At 33.0% G+C, this 18335-nt stretch overlaps 2 protein-coding genes and 1 pseudogene across 6 annotated transcripts in view; 1 reads left to right on the forward strand and 2 right to left on the reverse strand.

Annotated features, from left to right (window-relative positions):
• The window catches only part of LOC108344067 (DExH-box ATP-dependent RNA helicase DExH7, chloroplastic), a 48731-nt gene extending 38529 nt beyond the window's left edge, over window positions 1-10202 (forward strand). For 4 of the 5 annotated variants that reach the window (XM_017582537.2, XM_017582543.2, XM_052873878.1 and 1 more), the window contains 6 exons: window positions 996-1065; window positions 1730-1822; window positions 3066-3278; window positions 3651-3743; window positions 7393-7515; window positions 9762-10202. In XM_017582537.2, coding sequence (XP_017438026.1) covers window positions 996-1065; window positions 1730-1822; window positions 3066-3278; window positions 3651-3743; window positions 7393-7515; window positions 9762-9839 — 670 coding nt within the window. In that variant the 3' untranslated portion in view covers window positions 9840-10202. Of the gene's footprint in view, window positions 1-995; window positions 1066-1729; window positions 1823-3065; window positions 3283-3650; window positions 3744-7392; window positions 7516-9761 lie in introns of those variants that run through there. The other variant, XM_017582550.2, reaches the window with a different exon arrangement.
• A 1272-nt stretch (window positions 10203-11474) lies between these two features.
• Window positions 11475-12839, reverse strand: LOC108334913 (PHD finger-like domain-containing protein 5A; annotated as a pseudogene).
• Window positions 12840-14352: 1513 nt separating this feature from the next.
• On the reverse strand, window positions 14353-17499 carry LOC108323834 (prolycopene isomerase, chloroplastic). Its single transcript, XM_017556609.2, has 6 exons — window positions 16916-17499; window positions 16547-16834; window positions 15737-15928; window positions 15479-15637; window positions 14886-15122; window positions 14353-14805 (listed from the first exon to the last, which is right to left on the reverse strand). The coding sequence occupies exons 1-6, from the start codon at window positions 17381-17383 to the stop codon at window positions 14491-14493; spliced, it is 1659 nt and encodes a 552-aa protein (XP_017412098.1). The 5' UTR covers window positions 17384-17499; the 3' UTR covers window positions 14353-14490.
• Window positions 17500-18335: the final 836 nt, after the last annotated feature.

Consider the following 18335-nt stretch of genomic DNA (forward strand, 5'->3'; position numbering starts at 1 on the left):
ACAGCTAGCAAAGAGTAATCTAGTGATAAAACTGAAGTTAAAACACTGTAGTTAATATGCAATCACATATTCTCTATTTCAACCCCCATCAAACTTGGGGTGAGAGCTGTGACCAGCTGAGAACTAAGTTTGTCGCTTAGATTGCAGAACTGGGCCTTTGAAAGAGGCTAGGTGGGAATGTCAGCAACTTGCTCTTTTGTAACAAGATCAACAATGAGAGACTTCTTGAGAACCCTCCAGAAAAAGAATATTTGGCTGATTGTAGCACGAGATTTTGAGTCAGCAACAATACTAAAATAGTCAATGTAGATAATAGGAGCTCAAACTGAAACCTTTAGCTCATGGATAAGGGAATGAACCAAAATAACTTCAGAACAGGTCAAAGTAGTAGCCAAATTAATTTTCAAAATCTATTGCAAGCATTTTAGTGAATCCTCTAATTGCTCCATCGGTGATGCATTTAACCCAAATATTAATTGGAGGTCTCCGGCTAACTTGAATAATCTTGACATATTTCCTAGGATGTTCGGATACAACAATGACTTTGATTATAGCAAATTCCTTAATGTTATTTATGCTACCTACGAGATTAGGTTTACCAAAGTTTTATGCTTCATGTAATGATAATCTATCTTACAAAATCTCAGTTTATTTCTGCTGAACTATATTTTGTTAATAATACCAATCACAGCATCTTGGATAATGGTCCTGACCTGATCATTTCATCTCCTATTTATAACAGAGCAAATAGATTTGAGAAAAGAGTGATCAATAGGAACCTGATAAAATGGAACTGCCAACTCAATATAGATGTGGATACATTAAGGATATGCATAGCTTATTTATGATATTTTGATGTTTAGTTTATTTTTATTTTCCAACCCTTAGTACTAATTTACATTAAGCAAACATCTGATGACTTGTTAATTCAATCTCTTCTTTGTAAATTATATTCTTTATCAACTCCTTTTAGTAGCTAGTGTATTTGATGTTAGGGAGATGAGGATGCAGTTTGGAACTTTGCTGGCAGATATTGGTCTCATCACTCTTCCGAAAGATTATCAGGTATGCTTCTTTTCTTATTTTTAAGTTTAAAGGATGTTGTGTTGTAGGACAAATAATTATTAATGGTCAATTGTTTGAGTCTTAGCACACCAAAGAAATGATCCCTCATATTATATGCCTTAGAAAACATGTTCAGGGTTCTTTGCTGGGCACTGTTTGTGATGAGGCAAAGTCACCTTTTGATATTGTTAATTCAGATGTTTTGGGTACTAGTTGTGTCACATTTCTTAGGATATAAATGCTTTGTTACTTTCATTGATTAATTATGAGTATATCTGTGTTTACTTAATGAAAACAAAATTAAAATTATTATATTTCAAAACTTCCATTATGAAATTAAAACCTAATTTGAGCAACATTTTTGCATTTTTCGCAGTGAAATTTCAAACATTTCAGCTTCATTTAATTATTTTATGGTACTCATGCATAGAAGATTGTAATAAGGAGATAAGTAGGTCAACTATATTTATTATATGCTACTTGTCTGTCTATGTTATCCATGCTAGATAAGTAGGTAAACAGGTAAACTATATTTATTATATGCTATTTGTTTGTTCATGTTATCCATGCTAGATAAGTGTTGTAAACATTTTGTTTAAGATTATATGCGAGATTACCTTGTTTGTATGGAAAAAACTCTTATACATTATTTGGATCACTTCAGAAACATGGAAAAAAAATAGGGAGTCTTGACAATTGGCTTTCTGATGCATCACAACCATTTAATATACATGCGCATCATTTGTCAGTTCTTAAGGTAAAGTTTTCATATTAACTTGATTACAACTTTTAGGTAATGCTTGCTTCTTTGTTTTCTTAAGCTTTAAATTGATATATTTTACAATCATTTTGACTTTATGTAATTCATGTTGAAATAGAGAAAGATAGATGGAAAGATGCTGAAAACTGTTTGTATGAACTGCACACAGCAAAGTTCATCTTATATAGCTAATGACAATAAATACATAATACGACATATCTAAAAATCATAATCTAATATGGGTGAAGCTTCTTAAGAAATTGATAGCATTTGTTGACTTCATAAATGTGTTGAATAGCACATAATGAATCCTTAAGGACACCGAGGTGTAAAATGGCATAATGTTCTACCACATCTACTAAAGATAAAACCAATTCATTATATATATATATATATATATATATATATATATATATATATATATATATATGGGTGAAAATCTCATCTTACAAGCCAGTTTTGTAGAGTTGAATTAGACTAAAAATCCATTACTTAACATGGTATCACAATCATTATTAGAGTCTATCTTAATGAGATTTGTTATTTGTTGGACATATTGTTTCACCCACTATCGGACCACTCATTAATGTCAAGTTCCACACACAATATGTGTATACCTATGCATGAAGGGGATGTGTTGGAAATCTCACATCAACTAGAGATAAAGCAAATTCACAATATATAAATGGATACAAACCTCACCTGACAAGCCAGTTTTGTAGGATTGAATTAGGGTTAAAGTTCACTTCTTAACACAGAGTAATAATGCTAAACGGACATAGATCCTTGCTAATAATTGGCAATGTCAACCTGACCTTAAAAGTGTTTGGTTGTGTTGTTCTTGCGGTAAATTTGCTTCAAGTAATCCCACAGGTTTGTAGTTGTTGAAAAGGAGTGTAAGGGGTTCTCTAGCACTGATAGACTATTTATGTATTAGACCGTCCAAATCTTAACAATCTTGCTACTGCTATCCCTCTACAGCGGTTTTGGGTTGTGATAGCTATCTGCAATTAACTATATGAGGAACCAAAAGCAGATGAGTCTTTTCTTTATTATGGAATTGAAATGTGAAGTTGTTATTGTGTTTCATGCACAATGCTATTTATGTTTCTAAATGTTATTTATATTAGATTTTTTTGAGTTTACAAAACTTTTACCATTTTCATTTAGTTGTCACGTTTGATTCCTTTGATCACCTCCATTCTTTTGTCATAGAAAAGCTCTAAGTGCACTCCTGTAGGCTATACTATGTGCAGGTTTATACCCCAATGTAGCTGCTGGTGAACAAGGCATTGTTGCAGCAGCTCTCAGCAGCATTAAACAGTCTTCTAGCTCTGCAAATTCTCGTCATACAGTCTGGTTTGATGGAAGAAGAGAGGTTCATATTCACCCTTCATCTATCAACAGTAACTCAAAATTATTCCAGTACCCCTTTCTTGTCTTCCTCGAAAAGGTTTGCTGATACTTTTCTCTGCATAAGTTTATTAATTCCTTTTAGCATCAAATTCATGGCATTTACATATTTACAAATCTAAAATTACTGAGTAAATTGTGGCTAACTTTATTGACCTTGAGAAATTGATGCATGTAAAATTTAACATTGCAAAAGTTTGATCATGTCCCATTGGGTCCTTTGCTAGTATTACTTGATGTATTAGCCACTAATGTTTCATACAATTATTATATAATCTTTTAAGTGTTCTAAAATTTTCTAATGTACTTGTTATCATTCGTATGATTCTGCGTGAATTATGTATATCTGTGCAGAATTACTTGCAATTCGATTGTTAAGATTTTAGACATTGTTTATTGGTGAAATGGTCAGGTTGAAACAAACAAAGTATTTCTTCGAGATACTACGGTCATATCTCCATACTCCATTTTGCTGTTTGGAGGGTCAATCAATGTCCAGCATCAGGTACATGCTACTCTTTTCTCAACAAATGATGTTTATTTAATTGAAAAAGGACTAAATTGAGAGGAAATAGGAATGATTTTTGTTAGGTGTCTCATGTACTCGGGATTATTAGAACCCAACTATATTAGCCATACTCTACTTTTTCAGCACATTTATCTGTTTTGTCTACTTCTTAACATGGTATCAGAGTCATGGGTTAAGTCTATCCTAGTAAAGTTTATGATTTGTTAGGTCTATTGTTCCACCCACTCTTGGAATGTATGTGTCACATTTGGCAAGTACTATTGGACCATCCATTGATGTCTAGTTCCACATTTGAGATGTATGTGTCACGTGTGAAGGGTGTTTTGAAAGTCTCACATTGATTAGAGTTAAGACCAATTTTCAGTAGATAAGTGGATGCAAACCTCAATTACAAGTTGGTTTTATAAAGTTGAGTTAGACTTAAAGTCCACATTTTAACAAATATAATAAAAGACTAAAAATGTAAAAATGTTGAACAAGTAAAATGCACATTTAACTAAAAGCAAAAGCAAATATCAAAATGTAGAAAACAGATAAACATTACTTGCATCTAACCGGTGCTTGGAAAAACAAACAAATAGTACTTATGGTGATAAAGCAGTGCATAGCCAAACTTGAATGCTTGATTTAAAGATTAGAACAACTTTAGAGCTCTTATTAAACAAGACCTGAAACACATTAGAAGCTAAAATAACATAGCAAAATGAACAGGCGTCTTTGAACTAAATAAACCAAAGACCTTAACAAGCAGAGTTCACAGGGACTCCAAACACAACATAATGCTAAATCAGAATGTAAAATCCCGAGACTAAAGAAATCAAAACATGTAGAATAAAGTGAAACCAATTGCTTCAAAACATGAGTAAAGCAGTGACCCACAAAATCAACTAAGAATTTGAACTAAATAAGCTTGAGGAATGGTAAACAGAAGCTAAATGGAATTAAGTAAAAGAAACAAGACTAAAATGACCTTAGCAGCAAAGTGGATTCAAGAGTAAGTACAGACAGATTTTAAATTAACTAAAATGAGAAAATGAGTTGAACAGATAAACTAAGGACATTGCATTAGCTGGAAACTTATATGACTTGTAATTAAGCAGCACAACTGAATGAAGATGAGCTGAATTAAGTAGGAATAATCTAAACTACCTAGACAAGCTACAATATAAAAATTACTTAAGGCAATGGAACAGTGATTTTCTGACATGGCAATTTGGGATCTCCTGCCCTAGCTCAATCCTCATGGACCACTCCATGCTGAGCCCAATTTTACAAGCCAAAACAAAATCAGGCCTAGTCTAGGAATTATTAGATACACCAAAATACAAAAGAAACACTTAAGCTAAACTATTTTTTCTCGGCCCTTGCAAACTGCCATAATCTTCCAACTTGAACTAAAACTAAAGCTTTTTGAATCTAGAATTCAACACTCAAATTTCAGCTATATTAGACATATGTAGAAGAAGTTAAGTCACACAGTCAGCAAAGGTCAAAGCATGAAAAATCTGAGTTTTAGCTGAAAAACATGTATCTTAAACTATAGTCACAACAACTCCTAAATTTTCTGAAAATTGAAAAACCAAGCTAAAAATGAAAGAATAAAGAAATAAAAATCCTAAGGGAATGCCATAAGCAATAAGATGAGAACATAAAAATTAAGTTATCAATTACCCAGAACACAATGTCTAATATATGGTAGGTCCATGGTAAATACATAGTTGGTACACTGCTTAGATCCAATAATAGGGGAACAAAGTTGACATTCAGATCTTCAATAAATAGATTTCCTTTTAATTCTTTTTTTGGAGACTCCACATTGCTTAGAAATATAGTCAAATTATAATATGTAATTAGATGGAAACCTCATTTTGCATACCAATCTTGTAAGGTTATGTTAGGTTTAAAGTCCACTTTCTAAGATTTATTATTTGTAAAACTTAAATTTAGGGGAAATATCCTCATAACTTGCAAATATCATATTTGATGCATTTGATTTGGCCAAGAATAAATGACTGGACAGCACAAACATACTTGCACTGTGTTTAATTTTAAAACAGTTATGATACACAACAAACAAAAGGTCAAGAACAATATAAAGTTTGAATTTATGTTACTTGATAAATCATAGGACAACTTTTTTGTCTGATACACAATGCCTAAAAGTCCAAAATATCCATCAAGATCAGCTCAATCCATGTGGCCAAACTGTATGTGATTGGAATGAGAACACCTACAACACCACCCATTTTTCTTTTGGCTTCTGTGCCCCCCCTGGGAATTACGAATTTGGTTATCATTTTGTGCTTAAATTACACTGTGACAATGAAGATATTGTGGGAAAAAAATGTTCGAGATTTTACTAGAATCAAGATGGAAATTTTCAGAGGAAGAGAATATGAAATTTGAATAAGTGTTAAATGTTGAACAAAGAAAGATAATTTAAATTAGCAGTTCCCAATGTGAAACTTGAACTACGCTGCATGAAAAATGAGATAATATGCATTATAAAAATAATTTGCATTATCTTGGCTGGTGTTCATGGTTGCTGGAAATGAAGTGTGGCACAACTTTCTAATCCCTTGCACGATGGACGATGAAGTCAATAGTAAAATAGAAAAAATAAGATGTCTTCAATATTTGTATAAAAAAATGAATTGACAGGGACATTTGGTAGTTCTTTAAAATTTATGAATTTTATTTTCTAACAATTTTAATTTATCTGAATATTCTTAAGAATGAAACCAAATTGACATCATGAAACAATTCTTTAGAATTACATTCTATCTAATTTAAAATTTATTTTTATTTATAATCATATACAATTATGGTAACATTATTAATAAATTGTAAACAATGGGTGAAAATAATTGAATGATAAATATTGAAATAATTAAAGAAATATGAAAATCTTATTTGTCTTTTGTTCCTGTAAAATAAACTTAAAATAAATTTTGCATCTTTTATGTTCAACATTTGTTCATATCAAATAACATGGAAGACGTTATCATATTTGCTGTGACTTGATTGCGTGTATGTTTTACTTGTTTTACTTGAGTTTCTTGCTGATGTGCATTAAACACACCCATGAACTTAAGGATCTGTTGTAACTTTTAATTTATGTAATTAACATGGAGTAAAGGACAATTTTATAAGAAATTCTAGATTAGCTGATGTCAGAATTCCTTGATTTATGCTGCTGTTAATATTAACTTGTCTAGTTTTAATTACATAATTAGGAGACTTGATTTCATTTCATAGTTAGGAGGGTTAATAGGCTGACAGTATATTTTATATTTATTGTACAAGATCATTGATCCTGGATTGTAGGAATATATTATATCCATCGTAGATTACATTTTTCAGTTGTTATGTCTGTGCATTCTATTTAAGAACAATTGCTCCTCCAAGAATAATATCAGAAACAGTATTGAAATTTCTCCTCCATTATAGTTGAAAAAGAGTCAATCTATTGGAATTTTTGTAGTTGGTTAGTTAGGGGACTTTGCTTAAAACAATAAGTATTTTCTTAATGGGAACATGTATTTTGGTTAGATTGTTTAAATATGCACTCTCCGAAGTGTAATAGCTGTTTCTTATTTTTAATTTTCTTTGCTTTTTGTGATAGACTGGTCAGGTCATCATTGATGGATGGTTGAAATTGACAGCACCTGCCCAAGTAGCTGTCTTGTTCAAGGAGCTGCGGTTAGCTCTCCACTCCATTATGAAAGAGCTTATCAGAAAGCCAGAGGTGCCATTTTAAGCTTTATTTCCATAGTTAATGATATTCTGTAGTGGGTGGCTAAAATTATTAAGCATTTTTTACCACTGAAGTTTAATGGTCAAAATCTCCCATCTATAAAGGAGTTCAAGTTTGATTTTGAAAACATCAAACATATTGAATGCAACTAATCTATACTTCTCAGGATTTCAGAGTGACTCCCCCTAATTAGGCAGGAGTTTGGCATTGAGATTCATCGTATGTCAATAGACTTTGAATTCATTTTTCCCAATTTCCTCCAAAATATTCAATTTATACTTTCTTTGAGAAATAAAAATTCTCTTGTTCAATTGTTTTATCTCAATTTTCGAGAAATATTTAGGTTTGCCAAGGTCTTTAGTTTTGAATTCATTTTTCCCAATTTCCTCCAAAATATTCAACTTATGCTTTCTTTGTGAAATAAAAATTCTCTTGTTCAATTGTGTTATCTCAATTTTCAAGAAATATTTAGGTTTGCCAAGGTCTTTAGTCTAAAAGTGGTGACAAAGGTGTTATTTTACCTATAAGATGTCATAGTGATCATTGCTTGTAAGTACAATATCATCAACATGTACTATTAAATAAATATACCCACCACCAGAGTGACAGTAAAATACTAAATAATTTGCCTCACTCTAAGTCATATCAAATTGTTGAACAACAATGCTAAATTTGCCAAACCCAATCGTAGGAGACTGCTTGACACCATATAAAGATTTTTGGAAATGACATACCAATCCAAAAGACTCTCCCTGAGCAACAAAACCTAGATGTTACTCCATATAAATTTCTTCTTGCAAATTACCATTAATAAGCATTTTTGACATCTAGTTGATAAAGAGAAAATATCCTTGAGATTAATAAGAGAAAATATATTTTGGACGGCTTAAAAGACCCCTCTTATCTTCTATTTATAATGATACAAATTTGATATAATGCAAAAATGAAATATCAAAAGACTGCACTAGAAGCCTAGGTACAAAACTAGGTACAACACATGGGTACAGTAGGTAGTAGTTCCCAAAACAACTACTTTCTACCTAGAATTAATACTAATTCCAACACTCCCCCACAAGTTGGATGTTCCAAGTTTGGAACAGATAAACTCATTCTGAGGTTTCTTTAACGACTTGGTTAACACATCTACAAGTGGATTATTCGATCCAACAAATTCAATACAAATTTCTATTGACAACCAATTTTTCCCAAATAAAATAACAGTCAATTTGTGTTTAAAAAGAAAATAGGTAAATACAATGTGTTAAATTTTTGTGTTCAAAATAAAATGTGTTAAATTTTGATTTGGAATTAATATTGATATGATTGTTGAAAATTAAGGAAAGAAATAAGAGTCAAGATTTGATATGCGGAAATCAATCAGAAAAATTGTCTCATTTATGCTGTTAATATCGATTTAATTAGAATCGGTTTTCCTTCTTTTTAACTACAGCAGTTATATGAATAACTATTTTCCAGATTTATTGGCTAGATTAATGTACAGAATTATTCTTCTGTCCTATTTATTCCTCATTGTATCACTGAAATATAGCCACTTTTCCACAAAATCAAATCTATGTAATTTAACTGTGAAATAGAGTGTGTGGAAAATCCTTTAACAATAATGAGGATGAAGAGAAAAAATTAAGTTATCTCTCACAACTCTCCGGAATGAAATAAGAAACAATTTTTGTGCAATAAGGGGCTAAACACCAAAAGAAACAAAAATAGAAAGCCATAAGAAAAATTCATACTGGCATTTTCTGCTAGTAAAGCAAATTAGTTTTGCCATCTGGATAGTCCAAATAAAGTTAGACCAAACTGTCATCACTCCATTTGCAAAACACTTTCCCATAGCTTGACCAAACTGGATGGTCTGACTTGAAAGAAAAAGAATTTGTATGTTAGTTGTGATCAACAATCAGTAATCTCCCTTTTAAAGGATAGAGATTAAAAAAGAAAATAACTGAAAATAGGAAAACAAATATCACACACGTCTCATCGGTCTGGCTATAACCTATTTCTAGAATATTGAGCTAATTTTATCAATGTCTACTGTTTCCCCTAATTGGCTGAATATTGAGCTAATTTTAGCACTTAATTATTAGCCGCATTTGAAGTATTCTATCAATCTGTAAATGCATTGTTTGACGCCTTATGCTATATGTTTTAGTAATATCATAGCTACCTGTGACTGCTTTCAATATGAGAATAATACTCGGGTTTGTGTTTGCTTTCAGAATGCAACTGGTCTGAATAATGAGATCATTAAATCAATCATCACTCTGCTTTTGGAAGAAGGAAGCACGCATCAATGATTTACTATCAACTGTCAACTCATTTGAGCTCACTCACTTCATTAAATTAAAGCTGCTCTGGTTATCAAGCATAGAAGGCTTGTCATCTGCTTTGAACCTTCTTATTTCTTTACTGTCTTTGGACGAGTTCAACCATAGGGTTGATCAGACATGCTCTTAGTTTTATGTCCTGTGTAAAGAAATAGCAAGTTGTATTTCTAGTTAGGAAAAATTGTGTTGACCTAGATGCTACCACTAATATTTGTTTAGGAGGTGTCGATAACTGCTATTGTCGGGACTATTGTGGTTGCAATCATATTACAATACTTAATGAAATGCTAAATCAGTAGCTGAATTGAGGAGGCTACATTTATAATCTACAAATTGCTTAGGAAAATATCACACCCACAAAACATTACAAGGACACCAGCAAGTGTTTTATGTTAATAACTATTGTTACGTAATTTCTTTTTCAATTCCCAAACAATATTTTTAAAACAAACTTGAAAACACCATTTAATTAACCCCATTTCCCAAACCACGTGCCAACCTAAAGAAAAACACAATAGCCTGCAATGAAAAGAAACTCCAAAGAAGAAGTATGAGGATTGATGAACTACACCAGCCACAATGGCAATTGTCCCTCAACAGGCACAAATTCTAGCATGATATCAACTTAAATACTCCATCTAGTCATTTGTTTAAATTACCAACGAATATGATTAGATATATTATCTTTATTTTATATTTATCTTTTATCTTTAGTTAGTTTGTTATTATTTTTTATTTGTATTTGTGTTTAGTCTATATTTTTTTATTATAAATAGAGGACTTTACGTGTATATTCAACACAAAGGAGGTTAATCTCACATATAATTTTTTATTATATTCAACATAGTATCTAGAATTTAAGATTCTTTTGAGAAAAAAAATTTCATTATCTTTGCCACTACATATGATCACATAATTTTTATCATTTCGGCCAGATGATCATCGTACCATTAACTACGCTTTCATAGGAGTTTTATTGTATTACACCTTTTGAAGTTGTGATCTGATTATCTCGGTCAGACAACCATCGTACCGTTAATTACGCTTTCATAGGAGTTCTTATGCACTATCATCACCTTTCGAAGTTGTGAATTTGCATCATTTTTCGTCATTTATGGTAGCATGTCTCGTCTCTTTTCAATTAACGATTTAGAGTGTTAAGGTTATTCTTTTTCCTCTTTCAAGCTTGTCATTTGTGATCGCACATTATAGCTATTTAGAGCATTGATGTTACTCTTTTAACTCCTTGATTTAAGAATAGAATTTTGAATTTTTAATGTTTCTTTGTCCTGTTCTCGTGCTATATCTTCTGACGTCACCTCTGCATATGTGTTTTTATTAACAATTTTGTATCATTTGAGTGTAGACTACATATATTTTTCACTAGTTTTTATTGATTATATTAATAACAAATTTGATGTATACAATTTATATACACTAGTCTAAAAATTTTATATTTATCTTTTATTTTTAATTAATTTGTTATTATTTCTTATTTATATTTTAAACTTTAACTCATTTTTTTTATATTCAAGACAAAGAGATTAATCTCACGTATCATTTTTCATTATATTTAACAAACAATAATCTTTCGGTAGTTTATCATCAGCAGCAATCTAAACAAGCATTTCAACATATAAAAGCTTACATACTCAAGATCTTCCTATGGTTTTTATATCCGAACAAGACACGTACAAAAAGCTTTAAGAGATACAAGCATCTCAGTAAGCTACCCTTATCATCTTTTCTTAAAACCATACTTTTTGCGTTCATAAAATAAATCAGTTTTGGCACTCCCTAAATTAACAATTTTGGGGCAACCATCTCTATCTTTCTCCTGTTGCGTGCATTCCTTGCAGTAGTAGGCATCAGATATTCCTACTCCTCCGCATATGACACATCGACCCTGAAACGACCCATAGTTGCATTCGTCACAGACGCGGACAAGTACAAGGACGCACGTAAGAGTCACAGATCACACACTTGCCATCACACTTCTCACACAGTCGTCCAATGGCAATCCCTGGCTGCTTTCGACACATAATTAAATCAGGATGATGCTTGGCCATGTTTCCAACAACCTGCTAGACACTGAACACATGTATAAGTACTATCTACAATCGACGTCTGAAAGTTGAACAAAATATGAAGTAAATCAGTATGTTAAGGCACTCAAGCTAGACATTTGGAAAATGAGTATGCGACTGGAGAGGAATCTTTGTTATAACAATCATGCTGATAACTTGAGGATAGTACCTCGACTCGTAAGAGTAGATGGAAAATTATATTCATAAATAGGTGTATCATATAAGTGATAAAAAAAATGCATACGAAATTCATGGGTTCATAACAATAGTCATTAAATAGGTTCAAATGCTAAATAAACAGAGGCGATTGCGAGGAGAAATTAAAAAAGATTACATCCACGAAGAACATACAGAGGCGGGGAGAAAAAAAAGAGCAGCTGTGAGGGCAGCAAGACGGCGTGCATCGGCGGCGAGGACAGAGAGCGCCGGCGACAGCAAGGGCTGCGATCGCAGCAGACCGTGGTGAAGCTCGTGCGTGCCTCGTGATTGTCTTCTCCTCTGGTTGTTAGGTGCCAAAATCAATCCTAACAGAAAAAGGGTACGAGTGTTGGGCATTTGGTCTAACAGAATCTGCAGAATCAACTCCAGGAAGGGTTTGATTTACACTGCAGAATTAACATTACTATTCTTTTGTTTTTCAAAAAAGATTGTCACTTTGGTGGTTAAGAAAGTTTTATATTGATGTTCGGGTACCCCAATTTATAAATATATGAAATTTATCGGTTAATATTGTTGATTAGGAAGACTTAGACTCACCGTGGCGCCATGGCTTAAAAGAAATTGACGGAAAAAGGTGGCACTCTTCTGGTGGAGAGTTGTGATCTGGAGCTGCTAATCGAGAGAAGCGAAAATGAAAAGGAAATCTCACTGAAATGAACGAAGGGAAAAGAAGACGAAGAGGGAATCTTACTGTGGGAGTAAAGCCCTAAGCACGGGCCGCTGTCCTGAGAGAGTGTGGGCACCCTTTTTCTTCCTGCACCCCCTAAGTTTTGAAAATCCCGCAATTGCCCTTATAAAAACTTGTTGAATATTGCACTCTCTATATATTATTATGGAACCAACTACAAATTTATAGTCTGAAAAATGAAAAAACTGAAAAATAACTCATCCAATAATTTAAATAACTGCAAAGATCATGAGCTAAAAAAATAGCTCATTTCCTTAAATATTAAGTCAGATCTTTTATTTAATAACCTAAAAACTACAATTCAAAAACATAATATAAATAAATATCTACTTATGGTATGCATTACCAGATTCAAGAATGTATATTGGATTGCGCAATGCAAAAGTTGAACTTGAGAGCCTGTACTTTATTCAAGAAGGTGAGCTTTTGCTGTCAAAGTTTATTTTAATGATAGCACTGATCATTTCAAAATTCGATTCATAGCAAAGGTTACACATAAAATTTTGGATTAAATTACGGGGAGATATATTTTCTTTAATGGAAAAGATGACTTTTGTTTGTTTATTTCTGGTCATGGTTTCCCTTTAACAATGATCTCTTTATTAACTAAATGTCAAAAATAATTTCTTTAATGGAGATTTGTAAAAAGAAATTTATATAGAGAAACTTTTTAGATTTGTTATTCAAATTGATATGTCGTCTTTACAAATCTTTATATATCTTAAAAGTCTCATAAAGTCTAGTTTAGCAAATTTAGTAGTGTGGCTCAATAATTTGGTATGATTCGAAGTAAGAAAGATCATTTAATCTTTTATTGTCACTCAAATGTTGGATGTGTCTATTTAATAGTATATTTTGATGACTTTGTTTTTACAATGATCACCATGGCATCTCTTATGAAACATCGTTATCATCATTTTTAGACCAAAGATGTTGACAAACTCAAATACTTGTTGGGTATTGAGGGAAAACAATCCAGTGATAGTATTTTTTATATTTCAAAGAAAGTTTGCCTTGAATATTTTGATGAAAACTGGATTGATGAATTCAAAACTTGTTGACACATCCATTAATACTAATACCAAATTCTTACCAAATTAAAAGAATCTCATTTCAAATCCTACTAATACCAAATTCTTACCAAATTAAAAGAATTTAATTTCAAATCTTAAACAGTATAAAAGATTGGTTGGAAGGTGAGTGATGATGATGCTATTTATTTAATTTTTATCTGACATATGCCATTATAGTTTTCCTCCCGAAAGTGCATATGCTTAGAAAGTTAGAATTTGAAATGCACTAACACATGTTACTAAATTACGAAATGATACGGTCATTTCGTGATGGGTTTGACTTCAACATATTTTTCTTGAGTAAAAGATCATCAGCAGACCTGATGTGAGCATAAGTTCCTGAATCCATTATCAATTGTCTTATAATTCCACATTTATTTTGATTTCAAAATTGTGATTAAAAGAAAAGTTGCATATATTTTTTCCAACAGATGCAATTTCTGTGAAGCCTTAAAAATTGAGATTTAGTCAATAACTACAGTTACAAGAGAAGAGTGAGAAGATAGATGTAGGTTGGAAAGCCAAAGCCATATAAAAGATTTTGTTTCTTGGGTTCATATGCCAATTGCATCAAGCAGGTTGGAATGCTGAGATACTGAGACTAAAGAATTAGCTACAATTGCACCACTGGCAGCAACTGCCGGTATTCCAATGCCAGGAAAGGTGGAGTCTCCACAACAATAAAGTTGTGGGATGGGAGTTGAATGTCCAGGAAAGGTATCTTTGCCAGCTTGCACAGCTGGCCCGTATGTTCCTCTGTTCCTCCGAAGAAACCTTTGATGTGTTAGTGGACTTCCAACCAACTTCACTTCACATTTCTCCCTGCTGAAACCTCCCCCCACTGCTCTCTCCACAGCTTTCCACATTACCTGATTCAACAAACACACATATATGCTATGTTAACTACTAAGCATACATAGATATCATTATCCACATATGATATGAATACCTCTGATCTTTCAGCTTTCAGATTTCTGTATTCAGCACTCCTACGATCAAGTCCTTCCCACAAGTCAAATGGTTCAGTTCCCGGCATATAAGCATGTAGCACATGTTTCCCATGCGGGGCCAGATTAGGACTAAGTACACTAGGTATTGATATCAGTACAACATTCTGGTCTGCATCAACTCCTCTTTTCCAGTCATTTACAACTATATGATGAATCCCCAGATCATTGGGTATATCCTGGTCAATCAGATATTAGAACATGTTATCAACTTCAAACGGCGGATGATGACAGACAGCTACTTGAAACTTGAAGATGCAACCAGCATGAGTGACATTACTTGTTTTGTGCTGCTACAACTTTGAGGACATAAAAAAGCTTGTCGTATAAAAGGGGGGAAATATAACAATTCTCAGTGAATAAATCAAAGATGAAACAGTGTTATGTGAGCTACCAACTACTTGGAATGCAGTTCGTGAACAGGCTAAACACATGAAAACTTTGGCTGTAACATGGACCTTCCTCTTTTATTTATCAAATTGCTTCAAGAAAAAGACATTACAAACAAATAAAACCAGTCACCAAAATGGCAAACCTCTGCATCAAATCCCAAATGGAGATGCATGAATGAATCACATTGAGGAGTCGTGTTAATCCTATCTGAAAAAGACTTTGCAACAGCTTCTTTAGGTAGCAATTTTAAAGTGTCCCACATCGATGCATTGCTGACAACAGCCTTTTTAGCACGTAGGAACTGCAGAATACATAAATATTGAATTAAAAATTAAAACGCAGATGCTAACCAACAAAATTTCATCTTTGAGCCTTTTCTTATCAATCAAAATATACTCACTTGACCACTCCTCAGCTTGACTCCAATGGCTCTATCATTTTCAACAACAATATTTTCCACGTGACTTTGGAGAGAAATTCTTCCCCCAAATTTCTCTAGTCCTCGCACAAGAGCATCCACAATAGCTGCAGTTCCATGAAGGGGGTACTCAAGACAGCATCCTGGTTTGTACCATTCTGCAAACATGTAAACCTGAAAATTTGGGGGTAAATTTGTTTGGGCATTCATAAATTGAATATTAGTAACAATTTACAAAGGTTTCGCTAATTAGAACACTAAGGCTTCAACCAGCAGTGAATCATAAACTTTCTATGCCATTGCTTTAGAAGATGTTAAGAAATGAAAAGAGACAATGTTCTACAGTCGGTAAACGGAATCAATTTAACAACAAGCCCTATAGAGATTACATGTTGAGCACCACCAAATCCCTTCGTCATAACTGCAAATATCTGTTCTATAAAGGTGAATAGAGAAAGCCAATAATGTAAAGACAGTCTTATTTCACGAATAGTAAGTACCATTTAACAAGGAATTCTGTGTCTGTATTAGTTTGCAAGTAACTTTGTGTGAATGTATAAAAATTGGGAAGAGGGAATGTTTGGTGAGAATCAGAACTTGATGTGCTACTAAGAGGGATGTAAATTTATATCATCAAATTAAAATTGATATCTGTTGTAGAAAAAAAAAGAAAGAAGCACCTATTTGAAAATGCTATGGGGACACAGTTGCCAAAAAAACAATCCAAATTAAAATTGTCATTTGTAACTGTAAGTAAGGCATAAAATAGGTGAAAGAAGAGTAGTTAGCAACCATCTCAGCTGAAAGTACAGAATTAGCTTTGACTCCAGCAAGCAAGAATGAGAGGAGGTCAATCCAATTCCGTACGAAAGGGTCTTTGAGTTGCAAATCATCAAGTATTTCGGAGAAAGGTCTGAGAAGTTTAGTGGCCCCAAGAGCAGTCCGAGGTCCCATTTGAAGAAAGGATTTGAAAAGAGAGGGAGCATATCTAGCTGCAGCAGTGGAAAGCACACCCCAGTCTCCACGAATAGAGAGAGGGGGAAGAGCCATTGCAGCTGCAGACAATGGAAGTACGGCATCCTGTGATGTGAAACAAATTACGATATGTTTGAAGTGAAGAATATTGGGATTGGGAGGGGGAAGGGAAGAGAACTAACTCACTAAAAGTTTGCGCCACTCCTGTACAGCATTTGGACCTGCGTACTGTTGAAGGTCCTTGAAAAATTCCGTAGGGCCAATGCGTGACAAGAATTGACCTTCAGGTATGTGAACCATCCATGAATCATAAGTGGCACATGGAAGAGTCTCGCCCAAGGCATCCAAAACCTGTGCAAGAGGATTAGCCTGAGGACCCCTTGATTGCAAGCCAGAGAACAGAGATGGCCCAGAATCAAACTTGTACCCTTTGATATCAAAAGAATGGGCAGCACCACCCGGTTGGTCATGGCTTTCCACCACCAACACATCTTCCCCGTATCTTGCCAACAGTGCTCCACAACACAGTCCACCGACCCCACTCCCAATCACAACCACATCAGCTTCACCTTCCGCCTTGCACTTCCACTTAGACTTCATCACATCATTTCTATATGAACTGTAACATCTCACCAGATTAGGCGCAGCCATCATCGTGGACACGCTCGCTTCAAATTCTCCTTTCTCATCTTAACTCACCTCTTTTTGCTTTCTTGTTCTTAAATTAGCCACGTCACCCCCAACTTCCTCTCCCTTCATTTCCTACTCCTCTCATCTCATCACTTCCTAATGCATTTTCATGTGATCTATGGTTTATATTTTCCAAAGTGTATTTTAAATTTATAAGCTAATCGAAATATATTTTGAAATTATACAACTTATAATATATTTGAGGTTATATAATCTATATAACTATTTTGTAATCTGAAATGCAATTCTTTAATCCTAAAATATATTTTAGTCTGCACAATCTATAATGGTTTGAGGGATTGAGGGAAGATTATTCTTCGCAAATCTAATATCGTTTGTGATGGTTTGTTATCTATTCATTTTTTTTCATCAAATGTGAATATATGAAAGTGTTATATGTGTTTTGTATGCATATTCAAATATTAAGTATTAAGTGGTCAATTTTTTTTTAACTGACTGGAACATCATAAAATTCTTTAATACAAGTCATCTTACTGTGATGAGTTTAACAATTAACTTTAATAAACATTTCTATGATGATAATTTAAGATTTTTTGTTAATAATCAAATAATATGTTATTAATAAACTTAAATTATTTAATCTTAAAAAATTGTGAATGCAATCTATAATTAAAATTCAACATGTTATACACATTTTTTAAACTATAAAGACAAAAAAACAAACTTAAATCTTAATTGAATTGTCAATGAAATTAATAGGCATAAATTGAAAATATGCGTTTTAACGGGTACATCAAAATATAGCAGAAATAGTGAGATTTAAAAATGATTGAACATATTCTATGAGCTGCATTGCTTTGACTTACACAAACAGACCTTAATTGACTCAAGATTAAACTTTACACATTAATTTCGTCTCCATCTACCTTAAAATATGTCAAAAAGTTATAATGAA

The sequence above is a fragment of the Vigna angularis genome, chromosome 1, assembly GCF_016808095.1.
Source record: "Vigna angularis cultivar LongXiaoDou No.4 chromosome 1, ASM1680809v1, whole genome shotgun sequence".
Lineage (NCBI taxonomy): Eukaryota > Viridiplantae > Streptophyta > Magnoliopsida > Fabales > Fabaceae > Vigna > Vigna angularis.